Here is a 20,577-nt window from a genome sequence, read left to right as displayed (position 1 = left end):
ATGGCATGGTCATGATGAATTCCTTTAGCTTCACCTTGTCTGGGAAGCACTTTATCTGCCCTTCCATTCTAAATGATAGCTTTGCTAAATAGAGTATTCTTGGTTGTAGGTCCTTGCTTTTCATCACTTTGAATATTTCTTGCCAGTCCCTTCTTGCCTGCAAAGTTTCTTTTTCAGAAATCAACTGATAGTCTATGGGAACTGCTTTATAGGTAACTCTTCTTTCTCTTGCTGATTTTAAGATTCTCTCTTTATCTTTCACCTTTGGCATTTTAATTATGATGTGTCTTGGTGTGGTCCTCTTTGGGTCTAGCTTGTTTGGGACTCTGTGCTTCCTGGACTTGTATTCCCCTCCCAAATTAGGGAAGTTTTCTTTCATTACTTTTTCAAATAAACTTTTAATTTCTTGCTCTCCCTCTTCTCCTTCTGGCACCCCTATGATTTGAATGTTGGTATGTTTAAAGTCCCAGAGGTTTCTAATCCTATCCTCAATTTTTAGCATTCTTATTTCTTCTTTCTGTTCTGCTTGACTGTTTATTTCTTCCTTTTGTTCCAAATTGTTGATTTGAATCCTGGCTTCCTGCCCTTCACTGTTGGTTCCCTTTATATTTTTCTTTATTCCACTTTGTGCAACCTTCATTTCTTCCTTCCTTTATTAATTTTTTTGTACTTTATGAGTTCTCTGAGTACCTTATAACCAGTGTTTTGAACTCTTCATCTGATAGGTTGGCTATCTCCATTTCATTAGGTCTTTTTCTGGGGTTTTGTTTTGTTCTTTAATTTGGGCTGTATTTCTATGCCTGTCCCATTTGGCAGCCTCCCTGCATTTGTTTCTGTGTATTAGGTAAAGCTGCTTTTACTCCCTTGGTAGTAGTGTGACCTATGTATCAAAGGCACCTGTAAATTGTGTGGGGTGGAGCCATCAGCTTCACTGCTCTGTGGCTCTGTTTGTGGTGAGCAGCTCAGAGAGGGGAAAATGCCACTGCCTGGCTTCTGGTGATTTGCCCAGCACTCACTCTCTTTATAGTAATTTCACCCACTTCCATTATGCGATTGGTGCCTTGCCAGTTGCTGCCCTGGGGTTTGTGTACGTTCTAAGACCATGCGGGTCTTTTAAGTACCAGAAATCTGGCAGTTTCTTCTGCCAACCCAACCCCTACTCGTTTTTACAGCCAGAGGTAATGGGGGTTTATCTTCCCCATGTTGGATCCCTGGGCTGTGTGGTCTGGCCTGGGGCTGGGATCGCTTGCTCCCAGGATAGCCCTCCCAATTTTTATCCACCACACATGAATGTGGGATCATTCATGTCACCACCCACCTCCGCTGCCGCTTATGTGAGCCACACCACCTCACTGCACCATCTCTGCGACTCCACCCCTCCTACCTGTTTCTGGATGAACATGTCTTCTTTAAATCCTCAGTTGTTGGACTTCCATACAGCTAAATTTTCTGACAGTTCTGGTTGTTAATTTGTTTTTGATATCTGGTTGTAATTCTTATGGTTGCATGAGGAGGCAAAACATGTTTACCTACACCTCCGTCTTGACCAGCAGTGAAATATTAATTGTTCATTTCCCTTTATCTCTTTGCAGAGCTTGCAGAGTTGCCTTTAATACGGTTAGACTTCTCCTGCAATAAAGTTACAACAATCCCAGTTTGTTACCGAAACTTAAGGCACCTGCAGATGATTGCCCTAGATAATAATCCATTACAGTCTCCTCCTGCACAGGTAAACCGTCATTGATTTCAAGTATACTATGAAATCTTTTGGCAAAGGCTGAAACTTTAAACTTAAGTTATATACATTTATCTTTTTGTTGGAAATTTAAGTTCTCTTAAAATAGATTCACCCACTTATGCATTCATTAGAAGCCTTTACCAAACAGTGGAAGATAGATACTGTTTCCAGAAGTGTTTTTTCCTTTCATTAAATTGACTTTTTAAAAAATTATAGGATTCTTCCTTAAAGTATTTTTCTAATAAATGAGCTTTTTTTTTTTTTTCTGGTGAAACTTGACAATGTAAATGTTAGAGACAAAAATACTTAGCTTTCAAAATTAAAGATTATCAGTTCATTTCTTCTGATCATTGTTTTTATACCTTCCCATTTTCTTAAATCTTAAGTTCCTTATTTTATTTAGTTTGGTCATTTGTTTAGCAGTGACTGAAATAAATCTATATAATAAGTATGAGGTCATGTTATGTATAGATTCTAGAGATTGTACAATCTAAAAAATATTTCCAGGTTGTAGCTTTTTTACTTTTCAATCATTTAATAGTACAAACCTCTGTATGGCAATTATAAAACTTTGTGAGTAAACTTCATCACTATAGAAGTTTCTCATAATCCTCAAGTATTTATGTTTTGACTTCTGGGATGTAAACCAAGAGGTAACAACAGAAATATCTGTAGCTTTAATATTTAAACATTTCCTGCCTTTCTCTCTGGCAGGAAGTAGGATTGAAAACATAATTGTACATGATTATTGGATTCCTAAAAGCAAAAGTTGCTAATATAATCTATGTGAAAGCAATGCTTTAAATTCCTGGCTATTCCTAACTAATCAGTCTGATAAGTTTACTTGAAATTATTTTATATATTACTGAAACTTCATGTCTAGAAAATAAAACCTGTATTTATATCACTTAGACACCTAAAATAACAAATAATATGATTTGTTAAAATGAGTATTAGATTTTTAATATTATTGTATGTACTTAATAGAAATGCCTTCTATTTCCGATATACATAAAATAAAAAGCTGATTGTGATTAAAAAAGGACACATTTCAGATGAGTAATAATTTGATTGCATGTATGTATTACTTTATTTAGATATGTATAAAAGGCAAAATCCACATATTTAAGTACCTGAACATACAGGCTTGTAAGATTGCTCCAGATCTGCCAGATTATGATAGGAGACCCTTGGGTTTTGGCTCCTGGTGAGTATGTTCTATTGTTTATTTGTTTTTTATCATATTCTATCTCACAAGAAAGCAAATACACTGGACCCTTAAATCTGTCTGAATATGTGACTAAAGGGAAGTAACCTATTTTGTCACTTTTTTTCAGAATGCTTGTATTAAGTAAAATGTTGATGACTTAGGTGTGAGAAAGTATCAGGGTTTCTCAAATCTCGACACTGTGTTATTTTGGACCAGGTAATTCTTTGTTGTGAGGAGCTGTCCTGTACATGGAAGATATTTAGCAGCATCACTGGCTTCTATCGCACTCTCCCAATATGACAAACAAAAATATTAATATCTCCAGACATTGCCAAATATCGCCTGGGGAGTTCTGCAATTGAAAACCACTTGGTCTGATTGATTTGAATACTAATCTTGGCTCTGCTTTTATTATAATTACTAAACTTGGTGTGCCTCATTTTTCCCACAGGGAGTGAAGAGCTTAGATTTGGTGACTTTTGATGTCACTTTGGGATCTTTTCAGCTATGAATCCCTCAGCTCTATAATACCTGACTTATAAGGTCATCTACTTGATATTACCAATCATCTGAAACAATCTTAAATAGCAGGAATTAAATTCAGAAGGCTTTAAACAGGCAGAACTGTTGTCTCTATGAAGGTACAGTAATGCTCATAGACTTTACTGAGAAGTGTACCTCTAAGGCCTTCCCTTAGAACCTCTCACATTTTCCATAAAAGCATAGTCCTACTAAGCTTGCTTCTTGGTATCTTAACAAATTTCTGTTTTAGTAGAATTTGGCACATGTATTAAAAGTATAAAAAGTAACCTGAAGAAAAACTATAAAACTGTATAAAGTACATATATATTAAACAAAAAATCCAGGTTAGTGGTTAACTCTGAGGGGAAGGAAGGTTCAGTGTGAAAGAGGTTGAAGGGGCTTTAAAGGCATTAATAATGTTTCATCATGTTTTAAAAGCTATTTGTTATATTCTGTTTTCTCTGTATGATATATTTTATGATTTTAATAAGATATTTAAGAACAGTGAAGCTCTAAAACAGCAACTCGACACCATTAGGAATATTTGCAAAGAACCTTCCATATATTAAGTTATTGCTATATTTTAGCACAGCATATTTCATGCTCATTAAGAAAATGCTAAGGTTTATTAACGTGTATAATTTGCACTAAAGAAAAATATGCCTTAAAAGTGTTTTTTTAATCAGAAATTATTAGAATTAGATACTTAAATCTTTATAGTATAAAGAGGTAATCTCAAGCTATTTGAAAATTTTACTTACACAGAACATGATTTCTCAATAATGTTAGGTATTACTTTAAAGGGGTTTGATTTCTGCCCTTTGCCACAGACTGTGCTCATCCCTAGTACAGCTGAATGTTTGTTACACACAAGAGATACTCAACAAGTATTTATTGAATGAATGAATAGTCAGTTTGGTTGCATAAATGTTAATTCCCTCTTAGCTTTCCTCCGTGTTAAAATAATCAGAAGCAACTTGGTAATGACATTCTAGGTTTTTAGTTGGCTATTAGATTTAATTTGCTTAGACACTATAAAGGATATTAACAACACCAGTTCTGATCTAGTTGTTTAAGCATACAATAATGCAGGTTTTAATATTTCTACAAATACAAAAGGATACATTAAAGCCAAAACAAAATGGACTTCTGGTTAAGATGGCGACCTAGGTACAGTAGGCTTGCCTCCTTGCACAACCATATAAAAATTACAGCTAAAATATAGAACAACTATCACTCACAATTCTCAAAAATCGAGTGGAATGGAAGTCTGACAACTACAGAATTAAAGAATCCACATATATCCAGACTGGTAGGAAGGGTGAAGACACGTAATGGGATGTTACTTCATCTACATGTGATGGATAAAAATTTGGGAGGGATATCTCTGGATCCAGGAGTCCCAGGCCCACACCAAGCCCCCCAAGCCTAGGGTTCCAGTTCCAGGAAAATAAGTCCCCATAACTTCTGGCTTCAAAAAGCAGCGAGCATTGAGTCGGTGGAAGAAACTTCTGGAGACCCAAGCAGTACCTCTTAACCCACACACAGGCTTACAAGACTCCCTCCATCTGAGCTTCAGCACCAGGGTAGCAGCTTGAAAGGCACCTGTGGCTTACAGGGAGAAACTGAAGTGTCTGGCATCAAGGCAAGAGCTGGGGACAGAATGGTGGGCAGAGGCCATTGTCCCTTTTTGAGGCCTCCCCAGTAGAGCCACAGAACCCGCAGGCTGGTACCATTTCTAAGACTCCATGAATCTGGCTAACACTGTTTGTCCCACTTAGAAGATCCCCTGAGACTCTGCCCCACCCAACTTATAGGCCCACCCAAACTGTTAACCATGACTTTTCCATATGAATTGCTGGTCTTGGCTCATGCTTCACAACTTCCTAAATACTATCAAACAAGCAAAAGCTGGCTTAAGTGAGCCAACAGCCCCCATATCTCTTGCTAAATGGTCCTAGGCCTGGCTCTACGAGCAGCCAGCCTAAATTCCCAGCTTGGCGTTGACTGGCAGCCTCCAATCCCAGCACAATTAGCAGCCATATAGGATAGCTTTATAGCTGATGCCAGGAAACCCCGGGTAGAACATAAGTAGTGGCTGACCTCGGCCTGCAATCCCCGGGAAACCCTAGAGCCTGTGCACTCAGTGGACAGCTACAGACCATATCAGAGCACCACCACCCTACCCTGCACAGCTGATCCTCCACGGAGGTTAGAGGCTGGTGGTCAGTGGTCACAGCCAGTCCTTGCAGCTGACTGGCCTGGGTAAAACCCTCCTGTCAACCTGCAGACAGCAGTCAAGACTCAACTACAAGAGGAGGGTGTACTCAGCTCATGTGAAGGGTGCACCTTAAGTACCCAGCTTGGGTGAAAGGAGAGGCTGTAACACTGGACCCTACATGACACCTACTACACTAGGCTATGCTACCAAGACAGAAAGTCATAGCAGCTCTACCTGGTGCATAGAAACAAACACAGGGAGGCTGCCAAAATGAGGAGACAAAGAAACATGGCCCAAATGAAAGAACAGATCAAAACTCCAGAAAAAGAACTGAACAAAATGGAGATAAGCAATCTATCAGATACAGAATTCAAAACAGTGGTTATAAGGATGCTCAAGGAACATAGTGAAGACCTCAACAGCATAAAAAAGGTCCAGTCAGAACTGAAGGATACACTAATTGAAATAAAGAACAATTTACAGGGGAAAAACAGTAGAGTGGATGAAGCCAATAATCAAATCAATGATTTGGAACATAAAATAGCAAAAACAATCAGAACAACAAGAAGAAAAAAAGAATCCATAAAAATGAGGGTAGTAGTAGCAGCCTCTGGGAAAACTTCTAGAGGTCCAACATTCACATCATAGAGGTGCCAGAAGGAGAACAGAAAGAGCAAGAAATTGGAAATCTATTTGAAAAAAAATGATGAAAGAAAAGTTCCCTAATCTGGTGAAGGAAATAGACGTATAAGTCCAGGAACCACAGATAGATGCAGAGGCCTACTACAGGACACATCATCATTAAAATGCTAAATATTAAAGAGAGAATGTCAAAAAGCAGCAAGAGAAAAGCAATTATCTACAGAGGCATTTGCATAAGACTGTCAGCTGATTTCTTAAAAGAAACTTTGCAAACTAGAAGGGACTGTCAAGAAATATTCAAAGTAATGAGAAGCAAGGACCTGCAACCAAGATTACTCTATCCAGCAAAGCTGTCATTTAGAATGGAAGGGTAGATAAAGTGCTTCCCAGATAAGATAAAGCTAAAGGAGTACATCATCACCAAGCTATTATTATATGAAATGTTAAAGGTACTTACTGAAGAAATAGAAGATCAAAACCATGAAGAATAAAATGGCAGTAAATACATATCTATCAACAACTGAATCTAAAAAACAAAGTAAGCAAACAAGAACAATAGAGACAGAATTATGGACATGGACATTATGATCATTGCCAGATAGGAGGGCATGTGGGTGAATGGTTAAAAAGAGGAGGGTATTAAGAAGTACAAATAGGGAGACTCCTATGGGTCCATGAGGAGGACCGGGAGTCCCCATTCCCCGTTCCCTTGCTCCCCATTCCACTTGCTCCCACGGGCCCTTGAGTTGGTCTGAGAGCTGCCTCTCCCCTCCCCCTTCCCCTTTTTTCCCTCAATAAACCCATTGCCTAACCCCCACCCCCAAAGTACAAATAGGTAGTTACAGAATAGCCGTGGGGATGTAAAGTACAGTAGAGTAGCCAAAGAACTTATACATATGACACATGGACATGAACAGTGATGGAGGGATTGTCTGAGCAAGTGGATGGTGCTGGGTGGAGGGGACCAGAGGGGGGAACAATCAGGACAATTGTAATAGCATGATCAATAAAATATAAATGAAAGAAGAAAAAAAAAACAATTTTAAAAGAAGAAATTAATCAAAATAATACATATGTATACAAGATTCCTACCTAGAATACCCTCAGTCCTAAAAAAGAGGACTAACACAGGTATGTGATGTTAAGGTGGTCCTAAAAGCTTTTGACAGGTGGTATGATTAGGTCTGACATACTCTGTGTCAGAGATAGGCCTCTCAAGAGTCAGGATTTTGGCAGTGGGGGGGATACGAGGGAACCTAGACCATTATTCCCATGAATATTTATTTTTCTTCATTATCTCCTTTTATTTCTTCATTTGTATTTCCTCCTACCTTAGTTAATTACTTGTAATATAGAACTCATTGTTTTTGTAGTATTTTTATTTTTGAAATATATTTTATTGATTATGCTATTACAGTTGTCTGAAATTTTTCTCCCTTTGCCTCCCTCCTTCCAGTATCCACAATCCCTTCACCAGTCCCCCTCTTAGTTCCTGTCCATGAGTCGTGCATATAAGTTCTTAGGCTCCTGCATTTCCTATTCTATTCTTAACATCCCCCTGTCTATTTTGTACCTACCTACTAATCTTATTAATCCTTGCACCTTTTCCTCCATTCTCTGCCTTCCCTCTCCAGGCTGATAACCCTTCAAATGATCTACATATCTTTGATTCTGTTCCTGTTCTTGTTTTGTGCTTTGTGTGTTCTTTTAGATTTAGTTGTTGATAGTTGTGAATTTGTTGCTATTTTAATGTCCATAGTTTTGATCTTCTATTTCTTCAGTAAGTACTTTTAACATTTCATATTATAATAGCTTGGTGATGATGTATTTGATAAATTGGTTGACAGTCTAATGGGAACTCCTTTGCAGGTAACTCTGCTTTTTTCCTCTTGCTTTTAAAATTCTCTCTTTAGTCCTGGCTGGTGTGGCTCAGTGGATTGAGCGCCAGTGGTCACTGGTTCATTTCCCTGTCTAGGCATAAGTCTAGGTTGCAGGCACAGTCCTGGGTTGGGGGTGTGCAAGAAGCAACCGATCCATATTTCTCTTGCACATTGTTTCTCTTTCTTTTCTTCTCCCTCATGTCCTCAAAAAATATGTATATATATATTTTTTAAAGATTCTCTTTAACCTTTGGCATTTTAATTTCATGTCTTGGTGTGGTCCTCTTTGGGTCCAACTTGTTTGGGACTCTCTGTGTTTCATGGACTTGTATGTCTATTTCCTTTGTCAAGTTAGGGATGTTTTCTTTCATTAATTTTTTAAGTAAGTTTTCGATTTCTTGCTCTTTCTCTTCTCCTGGTACCTCTTATGATTTGGATGTTGGTACGTTTCGCAATGTCCCAGAGGCTCTTTAGATTATCCTCATTTTTTAAATTTCTTTTTTCTTCCTGCAAGTCTGGTTGAATGCTTATTTCTTCCTCATATTCCAAATACTTGATTTGTATCCCGGCTTCATCCCCTACATTGTTAGCTCCCTGCAGATTTTTCTTTACTTCACTTATTGTAACCTTTCTTTCTTCCCTGGTCTTTTTTATGTTGTTGCCATACTCAAATTAGTTCTCTGAGCATCCTGATCACTAGTGTTTTGAACTCTGCTTCTGATAGGTTTTCTGTTTCCCTTTCGTTTAGTTCTTTTTCTGGGGTTTTGTTCTGTTCTTTCATTTGGGCCATATTTGTCTCTTCAATTTGGCAGCCTCCCCATGTTTGTTTCTGTGTATTAGGTAGAACTGCATTGATTTCCTCTTAGTAGCATGGCCTATTGTAGAAAAGGCAGTTGTAAATCGTGTGGGGTGGAGCCTTAGGTAATTACCAGGGCAGGGCTAGAAGCTTCACCACTTGGTAGCTTTGTGTGCAGGGAATGGTTGGAGAGGGGACAATGCAGCTTCCTCATTTCTGGAGGTTTGCTCGGCACTCATCCTGTTTCCAGTTACTTCACTTATTCCCTGTATGCGACTGGGGCCTTTCAGCTGTTGCTCTGATTCTGAATTTCAGAGATGGTGGGTCTGTGTACATTCTACGTCCATGTGGGCCCTTTAAGTGGAGTCTCCTGAAAATCCGGCAGTTTTTTCCACCGTCCTAACCACCACTGGTTTTTACCACAGAATTTATGGGGGTTTATCTCCCTGGAGATGGAATTCTGGGCTGTGCAATCTGGTCTGGGTCTGGGATCGCTTATTCCCAAGGTATTCCTCCCAATATTTATCTACTACATGTGAATGTGGGACCACTAATTCTGCCACTGCCACTGCCACTCCATTGCCACACTGTGGTTCCATGCCTCTCTGCACATATCTGCCCCTCCTATTCATCTGGATGAATGTAGCTTCTTTAAATCCTTGTTTGTTGCACTTCCATACAGCTCAGTTTTCTGAGGGTTCAGGATGTTATTTGAGGTCTAGTTGTAATTCTGTGGTTGCATGAGGAGATGGAGTGTGTTTACCTATACTTCCATCTCTTTTATTCTTTTTTTTTAATTTTAATACAGTAAATTTGTTATTTTTATTTTATTTGTCTGTTTTTTAGAGAGAGGGGAAAGGAGAAAGAGAGGGTGAGAAACATCACTGTGCGGTTGCCTCTCACACGCCTCCAACTGGGAACCTGGCGTGCAACCTAGTCACATGCCCTGACTGGGAATTGAACCAGCGACACTTGGTTCGCAGGCCGACGCTCAATCCACTGAGCCATAGCAGCCAAGGCCCTACATTTCCATCTTGACTGGAATCCTAGAACTCTCATTTCTTACTTACCGAAGTTTTGTTTTTGCTGTTTAAATTTTTCATTAAAAGTTTTCTGCTCTCATATTCTTAAAAGATGTACAACAAATAAAAGTAGCTTTTATTTTGTATATACACTAATTGATTTTCTCCCTTGGAGTTAGTAATTCTTTCCATCATGAAATAATAGAATGGGAACATTAAACTGCTCGTCCTGCCTGTGAGTTTAAAGTGTAAGACAATTAATGGTGAGTTCTGGGTAGGTATATATAAAGGTATGCCTTAAGAGACTAAGGAGGAGGCATCATCACCTATATGAATAAGGAGCTGTAATAAGGGCTGCAGTGTTAATAGTAGAACCTGTGACTGTCTTTTGTCTTGGCCCAATTTTTTTTAACTATAGCAATTCTCATCATATTACTTTAAAAACATCAAAAATACCTGAGAAGAGACTCATGTTATTCTAAGAGATAAAAGGAATCTGGAATCAGTGGAGAAAACTTTCCAAAATTGGTAGTCGAAATAACATAAATATGTCCCTGTAGTAATTCTTTTCTTTATAACTTAAAAAATAAGTTAATCTTGGGGGGGAGAGGAGGGAGAGAAAGAGACATGGATTTGTTGTTCCACCTATTTATGTATTCATTGTTTGCTTCTTATATGTGCTCTGACTCTAGATTAAACCCCAGAACCTTGGCATATCAGGACTACACACTATCCAACTGAGCTACTCAGCCAGGGCTCTATAATATATCTTAATGATGCTTACTAGATTCATCTGTCTTCTATATTTTCCATGTGTTCCAGAGTTGTGCTGCTTTCTTTATTTTTTTTTTAATGTTTTTTATTGATTATATTGTTACAACAGTTCCAATTTTCTCCCCCTTGTTCCCCTCCCCCCAGCACTCCCCTCCCCCAGCAATCCCCCCCAAGTCCATACCCCTGGTTCGTAAAAATTAACTATCCCCCCCCTCTCAAATATTAGGACCCTTTGTAATCTTGTAAAGGACAATGGGCGAAGGTCTCAAGCTCCTCTAGCTGCTTCAAGCTGGACATAGTCGTCGTCCTACCTACCCTTGGGTCCAGAAAACCCTAATAAGAGTGGGGGTGTGGAGGGGAGGGTGGCCTTCCCACATGGGGAAGGATCGTGCAGACTCCAGGTCAGTTGGCTGCCTCCGGTCAACGGCGTGCTTGGTTCAACAGGCTGGTGTCCTTGTTGTGTTCTGAGGGCAACAGATTTGGCGAAAAGGGTTAAAAGACATCATTCAATCCATAACTACTAGATGACAAAAGGCAGGGGTTAATTTTTCAATGTTCCATATTAGGGAAAAAAAAAAGTTTCTTTGTAAGAAGGTGTGCTAGGCACATCTAGCCTGTCCAAAACCCTTTTGCCCATTATACTTAGTTTGGGCTGAGGTAAATAGTTTAGGTTTTTCCCCCTCTCAGACCTCTGGGCCTTTTCTGTCCAAGCCATTAGGATAGAAAAGAGAAACCCGTTTTAAAGTGAAGCCCACAGACCACCCCATTCTTCCCCAACCCAGCCATTTAGTTCAGCCAAACCGTTGAGTCTCAGGAGGCAGTGCTGCAGAGAGGATTAAGTGAGGCTTATGCGTACAGATAATCACTCAGGTAATGCGATCATAGGCTTATGTCCTTTGAAAACAAAAAACACGTGTTAATTTGTGTAACATAACCCGCAAACAAGTCTCTAAATCTGGAGAAGAAACTTTTAAGACGGTTAGTTGCCCTGTTTTATACTCTACTACTGATCATTGTGATTTTCCTTGAATAATAATTTTTCTCCCTAAGGTTACCCTCCTTGTCTTTAAAGGGACTACATTAAGTCCATTTTTAATTTATCCTGTTCGTTTGCATAAACATAACAAGAGCAGCAAATGATCACTTATGATCTTTAGTTCTGCTTTGCTGGAACTTACCCAAGGAATATTTGGGGTGACCTTCAGTCTGTTCTTCAGGGCACAGAAGCTGTGCCACATATCTGGCATTCATCCTTGCCTGTACACACCTGTTTTTTCCAAGTCTTTCTGGTCTTTCCTTGTGCCTTAAGGTCCCTTCTAGCCATCTTTCAGGAAAACAACCTTCATTCCTTCCCTGGAAAGATTGCTGTGGAACGCACAACCAACCATGGTACCAGGCCTTTTATCTCACGGGCTTTTATTACCTTTGAAAGTCATTCCCAGTTCCTCAGGGCTTTCTGGTAACAATCTGAGCCCAAGTATGTTTCCTTTAGGCTTGACATTCCAGTCAAAGACTTGGTCAAAAAAAAAAAAAAGAACCTCTGTTTACAACTGGTCTTATTAGTTCTATGCAAAGGAACTTATGTCATTATTTACTTGTTTAGAATGCCAAACTCTGGAGGGATCAAATAGGGAGAAAAATATACAACGTGAAGGAAAATCTTTGTCCTAATATTCACTGAACTGGCATTTCCATTCTTCATATTTTCATTTTTCCCCCACTAAAAAATTTTGGTTTGTTTTTCCATTACAGTTGTCTCACTTTTTTAGTCCTCTTGTTTCCCTGCACCCTGTCCCTCCCCTCCCCCACATTGAGTCCCCACTCAGTTGCACCTGTCTGTGGGTCATTCATATATATATATATTTTTTAACTTGACCCATCCCCTTACACCTTTCTTTTCCTCCCCCCGCCCCCCTTGTTACTGTTAGTCTACTTCTTGTTTACATACCTCTGGTTCAATTTTGCTCATTTGTTTGTGTTGTTCATTAGTTTCCTGTAATAGGTGACACCATAAGGTATTTTTCTTTTGTTGCCTGGTTATTTCACTAAGCATAATTTTCTCTAGTTCCATCCATGTTGTTGCAAATGGTAGAAGTTCCTTCTTTCTTTCTGCTACATAGAATTCCATTGTGTAAATGTACCACAGTTTTTTGATCCACTCATCTACAGATGGGCACTTAGGTTGTTTCCAGCACTTGGCTATTGTAAATAGTGCTGCTATGAACATTGGAGTGCATAGGTTCTTTTGAATTGGTGTTTCGGGATTTTTTGGATATAATCCTAGCAATGGAATTGCTGGTTCAAAAGGCAGTTCCATTTTTAGTTTTTTAAGGAAATTCCAAACTGTTTTCCACAGTGGCTGCACCAATCTGCATTCCCACCAGCAATGCACCAGGGTTCCCGTTTCTCCGCATCCTCTCCAGCACAAGTTGTTTGTTGATTTGTTGATGATTGCCATTTTGACTGGTGTGAGGTGGTATCTCATTGTGGTTTTAATTTGCATCTCTCTGATGGCTAGTGATGTTGAGCATACTTTCATATGTCTATGGGCCCTCTGTATGTCTTCTTTGGAGAAGTGTTTGTTCAGGTCCTTTGCCCATTTTTTAATTGGGTTGTCTGTCTTCTTGGTGTTGAGTCGTATGAGTTCTTTATATATTTTGGAGATCAATCCCTTGTCTGAGATGTCATTGGCGAATATATTTTCCCATATGGTTTGTTTCCTTTGCATCTTGCTGATGTTTTCTTTAGCTGAGCAGAAACTTTTTAGTTTGATGTAGTCCCATTTGTTTATTCTTTCCTTTATTTCCCTTGCCTTAGGAGATATATCAGTGAAAATGTTGCTACGTGGGATATCTGAAATTTTCCTGCCTATTTTTTCCTCTAGGACTTTTATGGTGTCACGGCTTACATTTAAGTCTTTGATCCATTTTGAGTTTATTCTGGTGTATGGTGTGAGCTGGTGGTCTAGTTTCATTTTTTTGCATGTCCCTGTCCAGTTCTCCCAACACCATTTGTTGAAGAGGCTCTTTTCATTCCATTTGATGTTCTTTCCCCCTTTGTCAAATATTAGTTGACCATATGAACCTGGGCTTATTTCTGGGCTCTATTCTGTTCCATTGATCTATATGTCTGTTTTTATGCCAGTACCAGACTGTTTTGATTACCGTGGCCTTGTAGTATAGTTTGATATCGGGTATTGTGATTCCTCCTACTGTGTTCTGCCTCAAAATTGTTGTGGCTATTCGGGCTCTTTTTTGGTTCCATATAAATTTTTGAAGTATTTGTTCTAGGTCTGTGAGATATGTTGCTGGTATTTTAATAGGGATTGCATTGAATCTATAAATTGCTTTGGGTAGTATGGACATTTTAATGATGTTGATTCTTCCCATCCATGAGCATGGTATACGCTTCCATTTATTTGTATCTTCTTTAATTTCTTTCTTCAGTGTTATGTAGTTTTCTGTGTACAGGTCTTTTACCTCTTTGGTTAAGTTTATTCCTAGGTATTTTATTTTTCTTGTTGCTATGGTAAATGGGATTTTTCTTTCAGTTTCTATCTCTGAGTTTTTATTGTTGGTGTATAAAAATGCCTTCGATTTCTTAATATTGACTTTGTATCCTGCTATTTTGCCGAATTCACTTATTAGATTGAGTAGTTTTTTTGTGGAGTCTAAAGGATTTTCTATGTACACTATCATGTCATCTGCAAATAATGACAGTTTTACTTCCTCTTTTCCAATTTGGATGCCTTTTATTTCTCTTTCTTGTCTGATTGCTGTGGCTAGAACTTCCAAGACTATGTTGAATAGGAGTGGAGAGAGCGGACATCCTTGTCTTGTTCCTGATCTCAGGGGAAATGCTCTCAGTTTTTGCCCATTGAGTATGATGTTGGCTTCAGGTTTCTCATATATGGCCTTTATTATGTTGAGGTATGCTCCCTCTATTCCCATTTTGCTGAGAGTTTTTATCATAAATGGGTGTTGTACTTTATCAAATGCTTTTTCCGCATCTATTGATATGATCATGTGGTTTTTGTCTTTCATTTTGTTTATGTGGTGTATCACGTTTATTGATTTGCGAATATTAAACCATCCTTGCATCCCTGGGATGAATCCTACTTGATCGTGGTGTATGATCTTTCTAATGTGTTGCTGGATCCGGTTTGCCAATATTTTGTTGAGGATTTTAGCATCTATGTTCATCAGCGATATTGGTCTGTAGTTTTCTTTCTTTGTTGTGTCTTGACCTGGTTTTGGAATTAGGGTTATACTGGCTTCATAGAACGAGTTTGGGAGTCTTCCCTCTTCCTGTATCTTTTGGAATAGTCTGAGGAGGATAGGAGTTAGTTCTTTCCTAAATGTTTTGTAGAATTCACTTGTGAAGCCATCTGGTCCTGGGCTTTTGTGTGCTGGGAGTTTTTTGATTACTGCTTCAATTTCGCTAGCTGTTATTGGTCTATTCAGACTTTCTGCTTCTTCTTGATTCAGTTTGGGCAGACTATAGTTTTCCAGGAATCTGTCCATTTCCTCTAGGTTGTCAAATTTCTTGCCATACAGTTGTTCGTAATAATTTCTTATAATTCTTTGTATTTCTGTGGTATCAGTTGTGATTTCTCCTCTTTCATTTCTGATTTTATTTATTTGGGTTCTCTCTCTTTTTTTCTTGATGAGCCTGGCTAAAGGCTTGTCAATTTTGTTTATCTTTTTAAAGAACCAGCTCTGTGCTGCTTTCTTTGTAATGGTTTCAGAATGTGCTAGAAATTTTAAAATATACATATATGTTTATAGAAAATGTATATATTTATATGTACTATATGAAATATTTCCTTCACCTCCTCATGCACCAGTGAATGATGTAGTATAACTTCATGTCATTCTCTCTGTGGTACAGGTTAGTGAAATTGCATTGTAATTGGCAGTAAATTTATTCAAAATGCCATCATGGAATCAGAAGATTTTGGTTCTAGCTGTGGTTCCCATACTGTTGGGGAGTTCACTTTAGCTCTTTGAACCTCAATTTCTTCTATATGATCTTTACTCTGTCTATACCCTGACAGGAGTTCTGAGAATCACATGACCTGTGTGTGAAAGTGCTTTACTGATCATAAAGCCTTATAGAAATAGTCATTATAGTTACTTGCTGTCTGCTGTGATCTAGAACCAATTCAATCCTAAATCTCCTGTCTTGCTAAAGAGAATTTTTATTAATTCTGTAGTTCTTCAGGTATTCAGCACAAATTAGATGCTATGATACTTTGTCTTTAGATGTAACTTTGTAACTACTTTTGTATAACATAAAAACAACACACAATCTTCCTTAAGAAATTTTATGAAGTCACAAATGTTTTACTCATTTCCAGATGTAAATGTTTCCAACTCTTTTTGCAATTGGCAGTGCTGTGATAACATTTTCATTTTGTACAATGGCACACATATTTTTCAATAGTGATTTGTAGTGACCTGTGCTTTTTTGCTGAGATTATTTTAAGCAGATTTATTACAGACCAAATATATTTATTTATGAGCATGTGGCAGTGAAAGAAAACTAAGGAAAGACTAAACTGCTTGTAAGGAAAGTCCTGACTCTGTAACCCCAGTAGTGAAATTAATTTTGTACAACAAGCCTGGGCTTGTGAAAACAAAGACTATCATATTTGTATTCTTCGCACCTAGATCACTGCCTGACATTCACTAAACGTGTGGTGGACTAAACTCACATGAAGCACATTTAGTGGCTTGTTATAACAGAAAATGTCTTCTTAAAATTGCATTCTTCATAGATTAATAACTTTTAATCAATATTTTGTACCGACCAGGTTTTATGCAAGTCTTTTTACTTTTATTTTCTTAATTGATGTTTATAGCAACTCTCCAAGGTAAGGTCATGTTGTTAACCTTTTCTTTTTGTAACTTATGAGGAAACAAGTTGAGATAAGTTAAACAAGTTAAAAGTCATATAGTTAGTAAATGATGGTGCCAAGGTGACAGTCCAGATATGTTAATCTATTTAAAAAAACTCCTCACTGCACTATGCTGATTTCACAGTTTATCTTCCTGCTACAGAGAAGTCACTTGTGCATTTGAATCTAGGTGATTTATTAGGGAGATTGGACTTTCTGATAGGGCACAGCTGCAGCCTGGCTGGTAGAACTCTGGCCCCCTGAAGGCGATAATTGTTATAGGGTGACCATCTGTCCTGCTTTGCGCAGTACAAAGGGGTTTTCTGGGACAGAACTTTGATGCTAAAAGCAGGAAAATCCTGACCAAACCTGGAAAATTAATAAACCTGTGTGTCTCACTTTAATCTTATTAATCTGTGAGCCAGAGCGAATATGTAGAGAAACTAAAGGTCACCAAATAAAAAAACAAAATAGCTTAATGCAAAGATTGTATTAATTTTCTTTATGCTGCCTACTGTAAAATACCACAGTAAAGTGAGGCTTATATTGATTGGCCTCTTGATAGACAATACATTACAGTATATAAACAGTATCCTCGGAGAAACAAGATGGCGGAGGAGTAAGTGGAAGCTACACTAACTTCCTCCTAGAACTAATCTGGATTTACAATGTAATTTTGGAGAAATCATCTGGAATAACCAACCGAACACTAGCTGGAGAGAAGTCTTATAACCACGGAGAGACAGAAAAGGCCGCTACATCACAACGTGACCGGTCTCTTCTTTCCGTTTGGAGAGATGATTTGAGGGCCTTTTTTTCCTGGTCTCACTTCTTAGTTATAAGTTATATCTTTCTTGTTGACCCAATAAACACTTCTGGTCAAAAAAATAAAATAAAATAAAATAAAAAAATAAACAGTATCCTCTAGAGCTCTGAATATTTTTATTTGAAAAACTTAAAGTAAATCTTGAAATTCACATATTTCTTTTGGCAGCTGCAGACAAGAATTTTTTAATTGTGACTTAAATATATATACTTCATTAGAAAGCTTTTATAATTACGCACCTTGACCTAACTTTGCTGATAAAGCACACACAGCACCTGTCCTTAAGATCTGGACTCTAAAACAAGCATAAGAGCAGATGTTTCATGTCAGCATATTTAGTACATTGGTCACGTAGGTCTGTATATTTTCACATACAAAGTAAGGTTTGTTTTTTTTTAACCCTGATGTCAACCTTTTTCTTTTTAAAGATTTTATTTATTTATTTATTTTTAGAGAGAGGGGAAGGGAGAGAGAACAAGAGGGACAGAAACATTGATGTGAGAGAGAAATATCAATCCATTGTCTCTCCTACATGCCCCAACCAGGGATGGAACCAGCAACCTTTCACTTTGTAGGACAACACTCAACCAACTGAGCCACACTGGTTAGGGCCAAAGTAAGATCTTTATCAATAAAATAATTGACAAGTTATAAAAACTGTCTTACATTCACATAGGGTATTTTTCTTTTTTCTTTTTAAAGCATATTGATTATGTTGTTACAATAGTCACAATTTTATTTTCCCTTTGCTCCCCTCTGCCCAGTACCCACCTCCCTCCAGCAATCCCACCCCTATTAGTTCATGTCCATGGGTCGTGCATATAAGTTCTTCTGCTTCACCCTCTCCTATATTATTAACTTCCCCCTGTCTATTTTGTACCTACCAATTATGCTTCTTAATCCCTGCACCAGTTCCCCATTTCTCCCCTTTCCCCCTCCCAGCTGATAACCCTGCAATGATTCCCATACCTATGATTCTGTTCCTATTCTGGTTTGCTTAGTTGGATTTTGTTTTTATCTTTTAGATTCAGTTGTTGATCATTGTGAGTTTATTGTCATTTTAATGTTCATAATTTTGATCTTTTTCTTAAGTAAGTCCCTTTGACATTTCATATAATAATAGCTTGGTGATGATGAACTCCTTTAGCTTTACCTTGTCTGGGAAGCACTTTATCTGCCCTTCCATTCTGAATGATAACTTTGCTGGATAGAGTAATCTTGGTTGTAAGTCCTTGCTTTTCATTACTTTGAATACTTCTTGCCAGTAGTCCCTTCTTGCCTACAAATTTTCTTTTGAGAAATCAGCTTTTAGTCTTATGGGAACTCCTTTGTAGCTAACTCTGCTTTTCTCTTGCTGCTTTTAAGATTCTTTCTTTATCTTTAACCTTTGGCATTTTAATTACGATGTGTCTTAGTGTGGTGGTCTTTGGGTCTAGCTTGTTTGGGATTCTCTGTGCTTCTTAGATTTGTATGTCTATTTCCTTCACCAGATTTGAAGAGTTTTCCTTCATTATTTTCTCACATAAGTTTTCAATTTCTTGCTCTTCCTCTTCTCCTTCTGGCACCCTTATGGTTCAGGTGTTGACACGTTTCAAGTTGTCCCAGAGGTTCCCAAGCCTCTCCTTAGTTGTTCCTCATTCTGTGCTGGTTAACTGTTTTTTTCTTCCTTATGTTCCAAATCATTGACTTGAACCCTGGTTTTCTTCCCTTCACCATTGGCTTTGTGTGAATTTTCCTTCGTTTCATTTAGCATAGCCTTCACTTCTTCTCTTATGCATTTGCCATACTTAAGCATATCTGTCAAGCCTGTGAGCATCTTTATCACCAGTGTTTTGAACTCTGCATCTGTTAGGTTGGCTATCTCCTCTTTTGTTAGGTTGGCAGTCTCCTTGTTGCTTAGTTCTCCCATTGGAACCTTGATCCGTTCCCTCTTTTGGGCCGTACTTCTCTGTTCCGTCATTTCGACAGGCTCCTCTGTTTGTTTGCGTCTGTGTCTTAGGTAGAGCTGTCACGCGTGTTATTTTGTAAGAGGTGGAGCCTTAGGTATTAGTCAGTACAGGGAGACTTGTTTCACCATGTTGTGGTGCTGTATGTGGGGGAGGTGTCTGAGAGGGAATAATGCCACTTGCTCAGCACTCGCCCCTTTTCCAGGCACTTCTCCCACTTCTGTATGGGACTGGCATCTCCGTAGCTGTTGCCCTGGTTGTCGTTCCCAGGGTGGGTGGGTCTGCAGGTGTTCTAGGATCATGGGGGCCCTTTAAACAAGTGGTCTCTGCTGAGAGATGGGCAGTTTCTTCCAACCCCCACTGGTTTGCACAGTCAAAAGCAATGAGGCTTTATATTCCCCAGAGATGGGGCCATGACCTGTGTGGTCTGGTCTGGTCTGGTGCTGAGAGGGTTCCCCAGGTGTCCCTCCCGACTTTTTAAAATGTGTGACTTTGCTTTCTACCAACCTACTGCTGCTGCTGCTGCTGCCACCACCACACCGCATCCTCTCTGCCCCGGCTCCACCCCTCCTACCTGTCTGGATGAGTATTTCTTCTTTATATCTTTGTTTGTTGGACTTCCATGCAGCTCGATTTTCTGGAACTTCTGGTTGTTTCTAGTTTTGAGGTAGTTGTACAGTAGTCCCTCTCTATATCACGGTTCACTTATCGCGGCCTCACTGTATCGCAGGATTTTTTAAAATGTTATATTTAATTGTTTATCGTGGATTTTTCGCTATATCGCGGGATTTTGCAGTACTGTATAGGTATGTTGTTAAAGTTACATAGGTTTAAGAGTGTAGAATATGTTTAAGAACATAAGTAGTGTTTATAAAAGTGTGGAAAAGGTTAATAAGGGAGCGGGAAAGGTTAATAAGGGACTGGGAACAGTTTATAAGTGTATGGGAAGGGTTTATAAAGCCATAAAATACATATAAATACTAAAATAAATGTAAGGTTCCTACTTCGCGGATTTTCATCTATTGCGGGGGGTGGTCTAGAACGTAATACCCGCGATAAGTGAGGGAATACTGTATTCCTTTTTAGTTGTGGAGGGAGACA

General features: G+C 38.6%; 1 protein-coding gene across 8 annotated transcripts in view; it reads left to right on the top strand.

Moving 5' to 3' along the window:
• LRCH3 (leucine rich repeats and calponin homology domain containing 3) overlaps window positions 1–20,577 on the top strand; it is a 155,084-nt gene that overhangs the window by 82,646 nt on the left and 51,861 nt on the right. For all 8 annotated transcript variants that reach the window (XM_090277916.1, XM_090277931.1, XM_090277939.1 and 5 more), the window contains exons 5-6: window positions 1,593–1,729; window positions 2,836–2,945. In XM_090277916.1, coding sequence (XP_090134042.1) covers window positions 1,593–1,729; window positions 2,836–2,945 — 247 coding nt within the window. The remainder of the gene's footprint in view (window positions 1–1,592; window positions 1,730–2,835; window positions 2,946–20,577) is intronic.

The sequence above is a fragment of the Furipterus horrens genome, unplaced genomic scaffold (assembly GCF_987537825.1).
Source record: "Furipterus horrens unplaced genomic scaffold, mFurHor1.1.pri manual_scaffold_1, whole genome shotgun sequence".
NCBI classification, from domain to species: domain Eukaryota; kingdom Metazoa; phylum Chordata; class Mammalia; order Chiroptera; family Furipteridae; genus Furipterus; species Furipterus horrens.
This window is presented reverse-complemented; position numbering and strand designations above follow the sequence as displayed.